Source organism: Pongo pygmaeus, chromosome 4 (genome assembly GCF_028885625.2).
Source record: "Pongo pygmaeus isolate AG05252 chromosome 4, NHGRI_mPonPyg2-v2.0_pri, whole genome shotgun sequence".
Lineage (NCBI taxonomy): Eukaryota > Metazoa > Chordata > Mammalia > Primates > Hominidae > Pongo > Pongo pygmaeus.
The window spans coordinates 84,964,732-84,982,247 of record NC_072377.2 but is presented as its reverse complement, the minus strand read 5'-3'; the positions used below and the strand labels follow the sequence as shown (position 1 = coordinate 84,982,247).

General features: G+C 41.6%; 1 protein-coding gene and 1 long non-coding RNA gene across 2 annotated transcripts in view; one reads left to right on the top strand and one right to left on the bottom strand.

Annotated features, from left to right (window-relative positions):
• Positions 1 to 17,516, top strand: part of LOC134739628 (uncharacterized) — a 56,195-nt gene that overhangs the window by 28,285 nt on the left and 10,394 nt on the right. Inside the window, exon 2 of the long non-coding RNA XR_010126473.1 lies at positions 13,637 to 16,514. This is a non-coding gene — a long non-coding RNA (uncharacterized LOC134739628). The remainder of the gene's footprint in view (positions 1 to 13,636; positions 16,515 to 17,516) is intronic.
• On the bottom strand, positions 1,022 to 16,088 carry CKMT2 (creatine kinase, mitochondrial 2). The gene is made up of 9 exons (XM_054489814.2): positions 15,937 to 16,088; positions 14,331 to 14,529; positions 12,740 to 12,835; positions 12,016 to 12,237; positions 10,147 to 10,232; positions 9,311 to 9,434; positions 7,884 to 8,018; positions 3,811 to 3,936; positions 1,022 to 1,281 (listed from the first exon to the last, which is right to left on the bottom strand). The coding sequence occupies exons 1-9, from the start codon at positions 16,086 to 16,088 to the stop codon at positions 1,162 to 1,164; spliced, it is 1,260 nt and encodes a 419-aa protein (XP_054345789.1). The 3' UTR covers positions 1,022 to 1,161.

Here is a 17,516-nt window from a genome sequence, read left to right as displayed (position 1 = left end):
AAGCACCAGTTTAACTGTAGCACCTGCAGTGCTTACTTACTATAGGGTGCATAACTTGATCTCATTTCTATTAAAAAGTATTTATCTTTTGTGTGTGGAGCTGTTTCCTAACTTGTTACACAATTAATTGCTCCTACCTACTCTATCGTGTTCCTTCAGGCTATAGACATCACAGGATAGACAGAAAATAACAAGATTCAAGGTAACAATCTGCATGCTAAAGGAAGAATTCTGCTTTCAGATTATGCTAAAAACATTTTCAGTATTTCCGACATCAAATTTTGAATTGTTTTTAAGAGACTGAGTATACAGAGACAATGGCTAGACCACAGGACAACAGAACTCTCACCCACAACCTCTAAAGCAACCATTCTAGGAGGCCAAACCCTAACCTCTGTAACAATCAGTACATGATGGTCAGGACTTGGTCAATGACTGCTGGTTTCCCTAATTTTTGCCCCTGCCTCAAACTCAGGACCAATCAGATAAAACCAAATATGCTTCCCAAAATAATCACATAGCATACCCCACTTCTAGGTAGCCTGTCTCTAACTTCCCCGTGCCTGCAACCCCAATCAGAGTATACCTGAAGCCTCCCCTTTCTTTCACCATGAAGATTTCTCATGTCTCTGCCTGCCTTTGAGTCTCTGCCAAATGCAAGTGATGATAGCTGATACCCTTGTGACAGCAAAGTCTGAATAAATAAGTAGCCTCTCTTTGTATAGTCTTTATTTCCACACTTTCAACAGGTAAGTAAGTCTCCTCTTGCTCCATTTGCCAGAAAATTGTTTATTATATTAATTTCTCACTTTCCAATGGGGTCCATAAGAGATTTCCAAAAGGGTTGACTAACATCTAGATAGCTAAAGGGTTATTTAGAGGTGTGTGGAAGTTGTGGCAAAATCAAAACTTACAAATATTAGTTTTATTGTCTTAAAATATTTTGCTTCTTGTCTACTTGTAATCAGATGTGTTTGCCCTTCCTAATATTATTTTAAAAATCAGAGAAACAAAGCAAAGATATATTAAGGAGAGTTTTATTGTAAAGATAGGCAGGATCTACAACTTTATATTTTTCCAAGTGTACAAAAACTCTCAGAGTAGAGATTTATGTCTGTCGTACCAGCAGACAGATTATTTATAAATTGGGAAAGGGAAAGTTCACTTTTTGCCAAACTGAGGCAGAGGGGGTGGCACCTTAATATCTTGGCCTCTCTCCAACTTCTTTTCACAATCCACCAGGTAATTGACTCCATCGATGACTATCTGAACAAGCTCAACCTTTGACAGTGAAGAAGATGAATGATTAATTTGAATAGAAGACATCTGCAGGGCATTGATTAACAGGAACAGTAGTGTGATAAACAAGAACTTGCCACTTAGATGGTCACAACAATTCCTTCTCAGAGATGGAAGGCAGAGATATAAGGGTTTCTCTCAATCTTTCCATAGTTAAGATGGGGATACTACTTTGTATGTGAAAGCTTTTTTACTATATGAAAACCATTAGTTTGCATCTCAAACATTTTTTCCTACCAGTGTCTGCTATAAAATATCAGAGTTTGTCTAGAAATAAGACTACAGTGACACCCTTGTGTTTTTCTTTGGCCTGGATCTGAATTCTGACCTGCCACTAATCTATCTGAGCACTGGATATGCTAATATAGTTCAGATATCATCATTAATACAGTGGGTGTCTTCCTGAAAAATTAATGTCAAATGTTTGGCAACTAAATCATGTTTGTACTATGCTAGGCAAACTTATTAATGAAATGAAGTTTTGCAAATTAAGATATACTTTCTAAAATTCCTGTTCTTAAAAAACTCTGTATAGAACTTTGGTTTCCAAATATTTGTTTTCCTTAAACCAGAGCACATCTACTTAATATTTTTTTCCCCTGGGATCACCTCCTAAGCAAATGACTTGCACTGCTCCCAAGGAAACCCAAATTAAGAGAGAAATTACTTAATTCCAGACATACATTATACAACTCAAGAATGAGCAGCAAGGATGGAAGGGACCATTGAATGTTAGTTGAATGTTAGCTCTTAGGCATCACATACTCCAGCTGCCTCCTTATCTCTTTATATGCATAAGGAAACTTAGGCCCCAAGAGAGGGTTGAATCAGAATGTTAGTCACTACTAACTAAAACACATGTTTTCTACTTATCCTTTTGATCCCTTCCAGTGTTGGTGAGAGTATGGTGAGACAGGTCTCTCACTCACCGCCAGTAGGACTCTATCTTGGTATAAATCTGGTAGAAAACTTGGTCATAAATAGGGAACCCTGGTTTTAACCCAGGAATTCCTTTCCTAGAAGTATATCCTAACTAAATAACCAGAGTTGTGATTAGAATTATGTATAGAGATGGTCAAACATAAAATCAGGAAAACATCATTAAATAGATAATGGATTATCTTTACTGTGATTAAAAATCATGTTTTTGAAGAATACTTAATATTGTGGGAAAATGTTCATGATATAATGCATTGGAAAAAAATTATAACCAGTATTTGGTTATAATACTATACATGTAAAGTTTTTTGAGTAGTTTTTAAAAAGAATGAAGGGCCATTTAGAATAATGTTCACAATGGTTATCAGGGTTGTTGGGTTAAATAAATGGTGTTTTAAAATTATTTTTTGGCATTTTCCTCACTTTTATAGTGACTGCCTAGTATAGTTAGACTTAACATTTTTTAAGCATTAACTACATTGTTTTCCAGTAATAAATATCTAGTTAATATTAGAATCAACAGGGATAGACTTGCAGATTTTCTTTGTTCACTACACCACACATTCAGTAAATTTCAGAAGTTGTGGTATTATAGTTGCGTGTCCCTCAAGTACTTTACCAGAGCTGATAGCACACTGGCTGATCTAATTGTTTTGAGTGTTTCTTCCTTTCCTTTTGTCCTCAGTGTACTTACTGGTAGGGATATCAATAGGCAGTGAAATATTCAAAAACTGGTAAGGAAGAAGAGAGAACTTTGATAATCCACAGATTTAATAACCAGTCACTGAATTATTAACAGTTTTGTTATGAGAAGAGGCTTTAAAATTAATGATGGGCATAATATGTCCAATGGGACCACATCCAGATAAGCTGGTATAACTTACCATGATCAGTATTTGCTTAGCATTCAGCTGCATGTTCCTTACCTGTGATCTTTTTGCCTCATTCATTGTTTCAGCCCACACAAAGTCTATGAATCCTTTTCATCCTACATATTCATCACAGAATCCTAAAGATTTTATGAGCACAAACTTATCTAAACCTAGCACATCACGTATTTGCTATCTTTAGCCTAAGAAATAAAAGTTTAGAAACCATCGAGTATCTAAGAACACCAAAGTGAAGATGATCATTTGTAGCCTTCACCAAAGAAAATTCAGAACCAAATTCAGAACCAAGAGAAAATTTCATTATTTTGCCACCCTGAGGGATAGCATAGATGTTCTGACTTTACAGTAATAAAAAAACTGCAGTCCTTTAGCATAACAGAGCTCCTGCTCGCTGAGGATTGTTGGAATAGCTCTCATGGCAGGTCAGTGACAACTGACCCTGTGAATTCCCACTGTGAATTCCTATACTTGCCTATAAATTCTCAGCTCACATTATGTTTCCCTTTATGCAGTTATTTCCCATGGAAGAATAATGTTACAGAATGAAAAGCTAACATAACTCAGGACTCAATGTGCGAAGAGGAGGTCTCGAATTTTGTGAAAATGGTTAGGCTGTTTGCTTTTCTCTATTCTCTCTTAGGCTGATTTTGTTAGTTCATGTTAGGAAAGAGAGAGACATTACCTCTGATCGACCAATTCTATCTATGTTGGAAATGTCGTACACATCTGCGACTGCGGCAGTGTCCACACCACCTGTGCCACGCTTCTGGAGTCTTAGGTTTTCCAGGATCTTAGAAAAGCGTGGGTCCTAGGACAAAGGGATAATACTTAAATGTGCTAAGAGGCAAAATTGATTCATAATCATTGGTGCATTTACTGACAAAAGACATATAGTGAGAGATAACAGTTTAACTTTATAATAAATAAATATATTTATTAAATATATTTAATAAATATATTTATTAAATATATATATTTATAATATATAAATATATATTTAATATATATTAAAGCACACATATATATATATACATATATATATGCTTTAAGTTCTGGGATACATGTGCAGAATGTGCAGGTTTGTTAAATAGGTATACACGTGCCATGGTGGTTTGCTGCACCCATCAACCCATCATCAACATTAGGTATTTCTCCTAATGCTATCCCTTCCCCAAACCCCCACCCCCCGACAGGCCCCAGTGTGTGATGTTTCCCTCCCTGTGTCCATGTGTTCTCTTTGTTCAACTCCCACTTATGAGTGAGAACATACAGTGTTTGCTTTTCTGTTCTTGTGTTAGTTTGCTGAGAACGATGGTTTCCAGCTTCATCCATGTGCCTGCAAAGGACATGAACTCATCCTTTTTTATGGCTGCATAGTATTCCATGGTGTATGTGTGCCACATTTTCTTTATCCAGTCTATCATTGATGGGCATTTGGGTTGGTTCCAAGTCTTTGCTATTGTGAACAGTGACTCAATAAACACACGTGTGCATGTGTCTTTACAGAATGATTTATAATCCTTTGGGTATATACCCAGTAATGAGATTGCTGGGTCAAATGGTATTTCTGGTTCTAGATCCTTGAGGAATCGCCACACTGTCTTCCACAATGGTTGAACTAATTTACACTCCCACCAACAGTGTGAAAGCATTCCTATTTCTCCACATCCTCTCCAGCATGTTTCCTGACTTTTTAATGATCACCATTCTAACTGGCCGTGAGATGGTATCTCAGTGTGGTTTTAATTTGCATTTATCTAATGACCAGTGATGATGAGCTTTTATTTCATGTTTGTTGGCCACATAAATGTCTTCTTTTGAGAAGTGTCTGGTCATATCCTTTGCCCACTTTTTGATGGGGTTGTTTTTTTCTTGTAAATTTGTTTAAGTTCCTTGTAGATTCTGGATATTAGCCGTTTGTCAGATGGATAGATTGCGAAAATTTTCTGCCATTCTGTAGGTTGCCTGTTCACTCTGATAATTCATTTTGCTATGCAGAAGCTCTTTAATTAGATCCCATTTGTCAATTCTGGCTTTTGTTGCCATTGCTTTTGGTGTTTTAGTCATGAAATCTTTGCCCATGCCTATGTCCTGAATGGTATTGCCTAGGTTTTCTTCTAGGGTTTTTAGGTCTTATGTTTAAGTTTTTAATCCATCCTGAGTTACTTTTTGTATAAAGTGTAAGGAAGAGGTCCAATTTCAGTTTTCTGCATATGGCTAGCCAGTTTTCCCAACACCATTTATTAAACAGGGTATCCTTTCCCCATTTCTAGTTTTTGCCAGGTTTGTCAAAGATCAGATAGTTGTAGATGTGTGGTGTTATTTCTGAGGCCTCTGTTGTGTTCCATTGGTCTATATATCTGCTTTGGTACAAGTACCATGCGTTTTAGTTACTGTAGCCTTGTAGTACAGTTTGAAGTCAGGTAGCATGATGCCTCCAGCTTTGTTCTTTTTGCTTAGGATTGACTTGGCTATACGGGCTCCTTTTTGGTTCCATATGAAATTTAAAGTAGTTTTTTCTAATTCTGTGAAGTCAATGGTAGCTTGATTGGGGATAGCATTGAATCTATAAATTACTTTGGGCAGTATGGCCATTTTCACTATAATTGATTCTTCCTATGCATGAGCATGGAACGTTTTTCCATTTGTTTGTCTCCTCTTTTATTTGAGTAGTGGTTTGTAGTTCTACTTGAAGAGGTCCTTCACATCCCTTGTAAGTTGTATTCCTAGGTATTTTATTCTCTTTGAAGCAATTGTGAATGGGAGTTCATTCATGATTTGGCTGTTTGTCTATTATTGGTGTATAGGAATGCTTGTGATTTTTGCACATTGATTTTGTATCCTGAGACTTTGCTGAAGTTGCTTATCAGCTTAAGGAGATTTTGGGCTGAGATGATGGAGTTTTCTAAATATACAATCATGTCATCTGCAAACAGAGACAACTTGATTTCCTCTCTTCCTGTTTGAATACCCTTTATTTCTTTCTCTTGCCTGATTGCCCTGGCCAGAACTTCCAACACTATGTTGAATAGGTGTGGTGAGAGAGGGCATCCCTGTCTTGTGCCAGTTTTCAAAGGGAATGCTTCCAGCTTTTGCCCATTCAGTATGATATTGGCTGTGGGTTTGTCATAAATAGCTCTTATAATTTTGAGATATGTTCCATCAATACCTAGTTTATTGAGAACTTTTAGCATGAAGGGCTGTTGAATTTTGTCAAAGGCCTTTTCTGCATCTATTGAGATAATCGTGGTTTTTGTCATTGGTTCTGTTTACGTGATGGTTTACATTTATTGATTTGCATATGTTGAACCAGCCTTGCATCTCAGAGATGAAGCTGAGTTGATTGTGGTGGATAAGGTTTTTGATGTGCTGCTGGATTTGGTTTGCCAGTATTTTATTGAGGATTTTCACATCAGTGTTCATCAGAGATATTGCCCTGAAATTTTTCTTTTTTTATTGTGTCTCTGCCAGGTTTTCGTATCAGGATGATGCTGGCCTCATACAATGCGTTAGGGAGGAGTCCCTCTTTTTCTATTTGGAATAGTTTCAGAAGGAATGGTACCAGCTCCTCTTTGTACCTCTGGTAGAATTCGGCTGTGAATCGTCTGGTTCTGGACTTTTTTTTGTTGGTAGGCTATTAATTACTGCCTCAATTTCAGAACTTGTTTTTGGTCTATTCAGAGATTTGACTTCTTCCTGGTTTAGTCTTGGGAGGGTGTATGTGTCCAGGAATTTATCCATTTCTTCTAGATTTTCTAGTATATTTGCACAGAGGTGTTTATAGTATTCTCTGATGGTAGTTTGTATTTCTGTAGGATCAGTGGTGATAGCCCCTTTATCATTTTTTATTGTGTCTATTTGATTCTTCTCTCTTTTTAGTCTGACTAGCGGTCTATTTTCTTAATCTTTTCAAAAAACCAGCTCCTGGATTCACTGATTTTTTCAAGGGTTTTTTGTGTCTTTGTGTCTCTATCTCCTTCAGTTCTGCTCTGATCTTAGTTATTTCTTGTCTTCTGCTAGCTTTTGAATTTGTTTGCTCTCACTTCTCTAGCTCTTTTAATTGTAATGTTAGGGTGTCAATTTTAGATCTTTCCTGCTTTCTCCTTTGGGCATTTGGTGCTATAAATTTCCCTCACTATTATTGTGTGGGAGTCTAAGTCTCTTTGTAGGTCTCTAAGAAGAGTGCTCTCAGACAGCGTTCCTCCGAGTGTAGTCCCTTGACCAACAACCCCAGCATCACCTGGAAACTTGTTAGAAATGCGAATTCTGCAGGTGGGGCCTAGCAACTTGTGTTTTACCAAGTCCTTCAGGTGATCTCATGCATGCTCAAGTTTGAGAACTGCGGGAACTAGGAGAGACAGAGAAAGGAGATAGAAAGAACCATGCTCAAGTTTGAGAACTGCTTGAACCAGGAAAGAACCATGCTCAAGTTTGAGAACTGCTTGAACAAGGAGAGACAGAGAAAGGAGATAGAAAGAACCAGAGAGCGCAGAGCCTACATATCCTGATGTGTTACATGAGGAAAAATGTAAAGGCCTTATTCTTGAAGCTACCATCTTTTTCTTACAGCCCCTTAACCTTTTATTCTAACTAATACAAATGTCTTTTGAGGTAAACTTAATTTTTTTCTTATTTTTATATTGTAGATAGAGAAAGTAAGGGCTAAGGAATGGGCATTGATGTTTTCTTCCTCCACAAAGCAGTCGCATCTGAGCTGATCCTGGCCCATCAGGGCCACTGGGCATATAACAGTACCTTGCTGAGCTTTGGGATCCTAACATGGACACCAGCTCGTAGTCCTGTTCCAAGGTTCGAAGGACAGGTCAAAATGTATCCTAGGCGCTCATTCCACATGAACTCCCAGCCTCGTTCTTGGATTAACCGTTCTACCTACAAGTAGAACCACAGTGAACAAATGACAGCATTTTCCAACATCCATTCATTCAGCACATCCCTAACACCAGGGAGAGAGATGTGTACCCTCCTCTGGCATGAATGAAATTAAGGTAAATTTATAGTACTCCTTTAAGCGAAAATAATACCTCTCCTACCAGACTATTAAAATGGCCCAATTAAGTTAAATGAACCATGTAAAGCAGTGGTCCCCAACCATTTTGGCATCAGGGACTGGTGTCTTGAAAGACAATTTTTCCTCGGCTCATAGGGAGGGAACGTTTTGGGATGAAACTGTTGTTCCACCTCAGATCATCAGGCATTAGCTTCTCATAAGGAACATGCAACCTAGATCCCTCAACATGCGCAGTTCACAATAGGGTTTGTGCTTCTATGAGAATCATGAGAATCTCATGGCTCTGCTGATCTGACAGGAGGCAGAGCTCAGGTAGTAATGCTGGCTTACCCACCACTCACCTCCTGCTGTGTGGCCCAGTTCCTAACAGGCCACAGATCCGTACCAGGTCCGTGGCCCCGGGGTTGAGGACCCCTGATGTAAAGCAGTCAACATAGTACCTGGCCCGTACTAAGCACTCAATGAATGTTAGTTGGTGGCATTTTTCATGCCAAAAGAGTAGGAGAATATAGGAATTATCAGCAGTTGAGTCTATGGTCAGGCTACATTCTCTATCATCTCTATGCTTAGAATAGCTCAGAGCGATATTAAATAAATCAAAAAACAAGTAGTGATCCACAGACTTCCCCAAACCACAGTGGAATGGGGAGGTAAGCATAATAGCTTTCCAATAACAAGAGAAAGTCACCTATTTTCTGAAGCACTACCTTGGAAGTTGCACTCCAAAAAATGCCTTGAGGCTGGGCACGGTGGCTCGTGCCTGTAATCCCAGCACTTTGAGAGGCTGAGGCCAGCAGATCACCTGTGGTGGAGTTCGAGGCTAGTCTGGCCAACATGGTGAAACACCCCTCTCTACTAAAAATACAAAAATTAGCCAGGTGTGGTGGTGGCACCTGTAATCCCAGCTACTCTGGAGGCTGAGGCAGGATAATCACTTGAACCTGGGAGGCAGCAGTTGCAGTGAGCTGATATCACGCCACTGCACTCCAGCCTGGGTGACAAGTGAAATTCCATCTCAAAAAAATTAAAAAGCTTTGATTTCTAGAAAAAAATTAGCTCCATCTTGGAAGTTACCATAGTGTCGTCTTTCAAGAACAAACAATACGGTAATTTTATTTTAATAAATATCCAGAAATCTCAGATAACATCTTACTTCTTTTAGTCCACGACAGAATCGCTCAAATACTCGTTTCATATTGCCTCCTTTTTCCATTGAGATTACCCTGGTGTGATCCTCCTCATTTATCCAGATAAGAAATGTCTTATCATAATTATGCCTAATGAAGAGAGAAATATGGTACTGAGTGTTAATTGCATTTGTTTCAACACATGAAAATTCCCATTACCTCCCTAGCTTGATTGCTTCATTTCACCTTCCTCATTTCCTAGATGGCCCTAATCTCTTAACTGTGCCTGAGCAAGTATGACAAAATAATGTTACTTTGACAGAAGGAAGATTAAGACCAACTCTCACCCTAAAAGATGTCATGTTTTTACCAAACAAGAATATAATTCCCCCTAGGTCCTCTGACTAGGATGACAGTAATTCAACTATATAACATTTGGCTTTGACACTAACAAGAACGTTTTGTCTTCTAAAAGATTCAACCAAAATCTTGTGCTCTAAAAAGGGGGTGGGGGTTACCTTCCACCCAAGATGTTGAAGATATGCAACATTTCACATGGTTGCTCCATAGATCCTGCCTGTCCATCCCTACAGAGCAGCTGCACATGAACATTTTTATTTCTGTTCCTTCAAGTACATAATTCATGCAAACCAAGTCATATTTCTACACATCTTAGAAACACCACAATACTTAGACACACACACACACAGACACACACACACTTTCCAAGTAGTCTTTTCCGTTTAGCTCAGTCTGGGCATGCTGTCAACTGCAGTACACAGCAACTCCAGGTTAGGATAAGCAGGTGATCTCAAAGAGATCCTCTACAGATATTGCAAATGTGAAAATGCTGCATCCATACCAGATTCCCCTGGCATCTGGCCAGTCACGGGCCATCCCAGCACATGTTAATAAAGGGGACACTGGCTTATCAAACAGAAAGTGGTCCTGTAGGCCAAAAGGGATAAAGCAGAGAGGAGAGACTGATGAGATCAAACAGGACTGCAAGTACCAGGTGAACAAGTTCCAACCCACTTATCATGGCTGCTGTCTCTTAGGCAGTGGTTCTTAGCTTTGGCTGCCCACTAGAATAACCTGGGAGCTTCAAACAATGCCTACTTCCCATCCCCCAGAGATTCTGACCTAGTTGTTATAGACTGATCTGGGCATCAGGCCTTTCTAAAAACTCTTCAGGTGATTCTAGCATGCAGCTAATGTTGGAAAACACTGGGTTAGTCCATTTGGAACTCATTAAATCACTGTGGAGTGGGTATACACTACCAATGCCAACCCTATGCAATGGCTGAGTGAGCAATGAATGAGGGATACTATCCTGAAAAGGCTGTTCTACACAGTGGTCATTCTCTGTTTCTAGCATTATTGCTTCATTTATTATTTATTTCATTAAAAAGTATTAGAGATGTACAGTAATGATCAATAAATAAAAATAGTTACCATTAATGCTGACTGTGCCAGGCTCTAGATTACAGGCTTTTATTTCCTTTAATCTTCACAACTCTATGAAATAAGTGTAATTATTCTATTTTATAAATGAAGAAAACAGATTCAGAGAGATCAAACAACCTGTCCAATAGGATGGTTGTAGGAAGTAGCAGAGTATAGATTCAAATCTAGACTTCTGTGACTCCCAAGCCTATGCCTTTAACCACTGCAGTGTACTATTCAACATATCAAAATCAAAGTCAAGACTAACTTTTTTTTTCAATGTGTATACTACTCTTTCTTGCATAGTTACCCACATACTCTACAGTGAGATATATTCAAATATGATTACACAGGTAAGAAACCAAGTGGATGTGGGGAGAGGAGTCCTACAGTCTCTAAGTGGGAGAGATCAGAGACTTCAGCCAGGAGAGGATTGTGACCTGCCACTGCCCAGGAGCAGCATGTCCCTTAAGCAGGAAACCAGGGTGGCTACTTGAGGTGGAGGGGGGCTTGTTCTGTAACTGGGCAGGAAAATAGTTGGCCTGGTGGCCACAGAGACAAGGAGACTGAGGCCCATAGGCCATATAGTTGGCCTGTCTGGTTTGGAAATGAGGCATATTTCTTAGCATTTGCATCTTTTGAAATGACAAAATTTTGTTTCTGCTTTTTTTTTTTTTTTAAAGAATTTAAAGTTACTTTTGAAAATGCTATCTTGTTTTAGCTGTGCTAAGACAAAGATAAGTAAGGGACTTGAGTTTTGTGCACCCTGGTGCCAGAGGGAAGCCGTGGTAGACATGGTGGAAGCAGCAGGAATCAACCCCACCAGGAAATGCAGAGGCTTGCTCCACAAGAGTCAGGGCAGGCCTCCCACCTGGAATTTCCTTTCTAGATTTTCTTAGCTTCCAGGATTTTCTCTGGCTGTGATAATGGAAACCATCTTCTGGGCACAGACAGGATTTCCACACCTAACTGTTCCCATTTATCAACAAGCTAGGAGATCCTCCATTCATCTCCACCCTCCTAACCACAGGCACCATCTCCATATTGGAGTTTCCTATGCAGATTCTATCCATAGAATGTTTCAGTGGCTTGACAAATACAGTGTATGGCCTCATCTTTCTTCCTTACACTGAACAAGTAGATGCTCTTGGGCTGAGCCCAGGGGTGGAGCCCAGCAAGCTCCCGGCCAGGGTAAGGACTGAGCAGAGCACCAGGAGAGGCCTTCCTGTGCGGGTCAGAGCCTTTGGTCCAGTCCTTCCCCAGGGAGCCCCCGTCTGCTACTCACATCGATGAGCCGCTGCTGGTCCTGCTCCGTCATCTCGGACAGCTTGTAGTAGCGGCCAGCCAGGTCCCCTTTGAGGCCCTCCAGGGCAGTGATGGCCACGTTCTCTACCTCCCTCCGCTCGGCCCGGGTGCAGGCGGGCGGCAGGCTCAGCCCACGGATGCTGCGGCCGGTGCGAACCCGAGAAGACAGCACATAATGCTCGTCGAACTGCCCTTGGGTGATCTGCCAAGCAGACTGTGGGGTCACTGCGGCCAGCCTCGGACCACAGTCCTGCCACAGCCACAGTGGGTTCTAATCCGCCAATCTGCAGTTTCCCTGGGGACCCTCAGGCACTGTGCACGACTGCACAATCCGTAAGTTGGACACATTCCGGAAGTCTTGCGGCACGGGCCTTCGACTAGTAAAGGGGAAAGCTGTTTTATATAGCGTGGTCTGGGGTCCTTGACTGTCACTGGGTGGTTTGGGATGAAAAAGGGAGTAGCTTTAGGAAAGGTTTAAAGTTCCCAATGACCAACCCTTCCCTAGTTGTATTTATTAAAGAAAACAGACTTTGGGACCCTCCTCACCTTCTCTGTGGCCCTCCAGAAGGAAGGCTGTGCCAGGGCAGTCACAGTGCTTTCCAGGGGTATCTGACTTAGAGCGGGGAACCCCTCTCTCCAGGGGCCTTCCCCCTGGGCTCTGGAGTGCCAGCTTCGTGGAGAAGGAGAGGGAGGCTGGAGCTTACCTTGGATGCGTCCAGATCCGTTGTGTGCTTCATCACCCTGGGGTCGTAGCCGTTGTGTCTTAGTTTGATGACGGGGTCAAAAAGGTCAGCAAACACCTGCAGGAGGGAAGATGGGTGTTTCCTCTTTAATTGGTTCACCTACTATTCAAAGACCTTTCCATTCACTTGCCCCTTGTATCTTAAAAGCCAAAGTTGATGCCCTCCTTCTCTGAAATTTTCAGGACTATCATATAGGAAATGGATGTGAGAATGGATTGGTTAATAATAATAACAGCAACAAGAGAGAAAGCCTTTTGAAGGTATCTTGCCCCTTGAGATAGGGTGGGGCTGGTGAGTTCTGTCATCTTAACCTCCCCCGAGTGATTCTGCCAAAATCACCACCATCAGACTGAGCAAGAAAATACTTGTGGTTAGGAATTTAAGGAATTTCCTAGACGTGTTTGCCTTTGTAGGTTACAAGAAGCTACCTGATCAGAGGCTGCACAGTTTTATGCTCAAGGGAAAGTCAAATTCTAAACATTAAGCTACATATGAAATTTGTTGAATACCTGGCTACACCAGAAGGAAAGTACATAGCAGCAGTTTGGGCGAAGCAGGGACCTCTCATCCTATGCGGACCTTCCCCAGCCCAAATGATCTCGTGCAAAATCTATTCTAAAAACAAAACTTAAGGCATATCCTTTATGTTAAAAAAAAAAAAATTGTTAAAAGAAGTTGTAACAAAGCACCCTGCAGACTTTGGGAGCTGTGGGAAGTGGGGAGGGCTTTGGGTCCAGAGAGCTACTGCTAGCTTGGGACCCAAACTAGACCCAGGGTTGTGCACTGCAGTACGTAAATGAACCACCAGTCGTGTTTATTCAAGATGGCTCCCTCTCTTCTCTATGGCTGCCTTTCTAGGGAACTGCCTTCAGCTCCCTGCAACAGAAGAACCCAAAAGGGTGGACCTGAAGGAGGAGGGCTGCAGGCATTCGCCTCAGCGGAGAGGCTGCTCTGTGGAGGGGACGCATGGTGGCTGAGCACTGTTCCAGCCGACCACCCTGTGCTTCTGCATTGAGGATGAGGATGCCGAGGTCATGGGATTTATCCAACAGACTTGGTGAATTCAGTAGTCTGGGCTACAGTGATCGTCTAATCAGTAATAGAAATCAGTAATAGTAATAGAATAAGAGGAGAATTCCTCATATTCCTAAAGATATACTGAACCCTCCTCCCGACCCCCACCCAATAAAGCTCAGCCACAAACACATCAGCTCCTAATGTCTTACTGGTGAATACACACCGTTCAATTTTATTGTTTCTGTACCAACTCATCCGCTTGACAAGCTGAGAGTTCTGTCATGCAATTCATTCCTCCACAGGGAGGGATCTTAGCACAGCAGCAAGGGAAGCCTTGTCCCTGGGAAGCTATAGACCTCATTGTTTCAGAAAGCATTCCAGATGGTTCTGCTGGAGTTGGCTTCCCTTTATGAGAGCCCTTCCTGAGAAGGCAGAAAGTTGGCCCCATAGAGAAGAAAAGGACCCCCAAGACTGTGCAAGTCAGTCATATCCAGAGCATCCCTCTCACCCTGGAACCAGCAGCCAATAGTTTTACCTCATAGGACTCCTCGTCACCAGCCACCATGCCCACAGTCTTTATGAAGGGGTGGCCAGGGTTGTCCACTCCAGTCTGGATGCACTGGTCCAGGGTGTAGCCATTGGGCGTCACCTTGTTGCGAAGCTTGGCATAGATGGCGGGGGTGAGGCACTCGGCCATGCAGTTGTTGTGCTTGCGCAGGTCTGGGTAGTCTGCACTGTGTGGGGAGGAGGGCAGGCTGTCAGCCAGCAGCCCCTGAGGAAAGGGTCCAATGGAAGGACTTATTGTTTGCCCATCCTTCCACTAGGCTCCCTTCAGCCAGTGGGCACGGGGATACTTGGCTAGAACTGCCGAGGAGTCATAAATGAATACACCAGGTTTCAAAAAATAAGCAAGCTCCACGAGAGCGGGGACTTTGCCTTTTTGAAAAACAGTCCCTGGCTATTGAAACCAGTGTTCAGTAAACATCTGTTGGAATAATAGAAATCAAATTGGGTGCTGTCTCACCCTGGGGTGTGTACTGATTGAGGAATAGGAGATATAGGACAACCACAACCTCAAACACAAGTCATGTCACCTCAGGAATTCCCAAGGTACGTGGGGGTTGCTGGCAATTCCCTCAGAGATCCTGATTTCCATAAGAGACAGTAAATGTCTCAGAGACACCTCAGTGGTTTTCCTCATCTCTCTCATCCATACCTGCCTATGTGGAATTCTGCATGCCACTCAAACTCTGCTCAGCGCATGGTATCTCATCCATGGCAGGGTTCCAAGGGCTGAGAAAACACGTTATTTTCATCCCTCTCACGCCACTCCTCCACTTTCCATCTGCAGTGTCCTTTAGAGCTGATACTTAAAGTCAGTACTACGATATCCCTTTTTCCAGAAGGTGGTAGAGCAGTGAGAGGGGCATGGGTCTGGAATCAGGGGGCCTGGATTTGCATTTGGCTGTACTAGCTATGTGAACTTGGGCACTGTTTAATTTTTCTAGGCCTTCATTTCATCACAGAAGGATCCTAAGATGAATAACAGATACTCCATGTAAAGTGCTGGTCATACATAAAAGTGCTCCACAAATGTTAACTATCCCCATTATTACTATTCAACTGGACTGCAAGCTCTAAGCAAGAATGATGATGCTATACTTCTTTGTATACACCACAGGTCACTGGCTTAATGAGTCTCAAAATGATTTTCGGTTTTACTTAGTCATCCTCAAAGGCAAAAAGAAGGACCCTTGCTAACAGTTTCCAGCAGGGGAAAGCATATTTCTTGCTGGTCTTTGAAGCTTTTTTGTTTTTGTTTTTGTTTTGTTTTGTTTTGAGACGGAGTCTTGCTCTGTTGCCAGGCTGGAGTGCAGCGGTGCGATCTCGGCTTACTACAACCTCCACTTCCCGGGTTCAAGCGACTCTCCTGCCTCAGCCTCCCAAGTAGCTGGGACTACAGGCATGCGCCACTATACCCAGCTAATTTTTTTGTATTTTTAGTAGAGATGGGGTTTCACCATGTTGGCCAGGATGGTCTCGATCTCTTGACCTCATGATCTGGCCTTCCAAAGTTCAGGGATTACATGCATGAGCCACCGAGCCCGGCCTGAGGTTATTTTAAAGTCAGGAACTCTTACCTTGGAGGAAATAGCCTAGGCTGCTCCCTGACCTCGGCACACACTTTCTGCTGGTTCAGCAGGTACCCGGTGGTCAGGACACTGGTGCCCATGGTAGCAAACAGCAGAGAAGCATTGCGGCCAGTTAGCAACTTAGAAAAGATACTGGCCATCCTTCCTCTTGGATGAGTGTCTGGAAAGCAAAGAAGCTGGATTAGATAGTTTCATAGGATGACCCTGAGCCACAACATAGGGGTCAACGGGCAAGAGAACTGCAGGAGCCATAGCCTCTCTTTCCGGTGTCTCTGTCTCTGTCTCTCTGTCTCTTTCTCTGTGTGTGTGTGTGTATGTGTGTGTGTGTGTGTTTTCCATTTCTTGCTTTGCTTTTTTCTTCATATTGCTTGGGAAAATCTGGGTAGTTTTAGACATAATGTCTAAACTTCCTGAACTCCATGCCTTTTCTCTGTTAATATGATAAAAAATAAACAGCAGCAGAGGATGTCTTCTTCCAGCTATTTGACAGACCATGTGCTCTTTTGAACTTTGCCACTGCATCACAACTAGACCCTGAACAGGATGGATTTCTGGACTTCTGAAAGGTAGGAGAAATTTCTGAGGACCACCCTCCCACTCTACTGAAGTTGGGATGCCAGCATTGGGAATAGGGGCTGAGACTGGGATTCCCCCATTGAAGTAGGCCTTTTGAAAGAGGCTGAAGTGGCACAAAGTCAGCAGACCCCAACTTCTGGCTCCTGACTGAAGCAGGTCTAAAAGCTCTCTGAGGAAATTATATTCAGTTTAGGCCCTGGATTCCTACAGATTAAGATGAAACAATGAACTCCCAAAGATCACCAAACACACAAGGAGGTACAATGAATGAGAGTCAACAGAAGAAATAGCAGATGTAGACTGCTAACGACTGAAGATGCTGGAACTGTCAGACAGTGATATAAATAAGCCCTATATTGAATGTTTAAAGAACTAAGTGTGGAATCATAGTTATGAGCAAGCAACAAGAGACTATTAAGAATGACCAAGTTGATTTGAAAGAACCAAATTGAACCACTCATTATGACGCAGCTGAACATAGAATAAATGAACTAGAAGATATATCTTAAGAAATTACTCATAATGTAGCACAGAGAAATGAGAAAATGGAAAATAGATGTAAATTAAGAGATATGATGGTTAGAATGTCAAGCTCAAATACACATCAAATTGAAGTCCCAGAAAGAGACAATAAACAGAGAAGTCAGATTTGAAGAGGAATGGCTGAGACATTTTTAAAACTGATAAAAGAATCCATGATTCAAGAGGTATAACATAATCTAAGCAAACAAAAAAGAAATTGACACCTAGACAAATAATGAAACTGCAGAATATCGGTGACAAAGACGTGAAAAGCAGTCAGAAAGAAAAGACAGTTTACCTACAAAGAAATGACAAACAAGCTGATTTTTTGATAATGAGCCCAGGTAAATAATATTTTTAGAAGCAATAACTGTCAATCTAGAACTGGGGAACTAGTCTAACCATTTTTTCAAAAATGAGAGTGAAAAACATTGATAAAAAACAGATCAACAACAAAGGAATTACTAAGC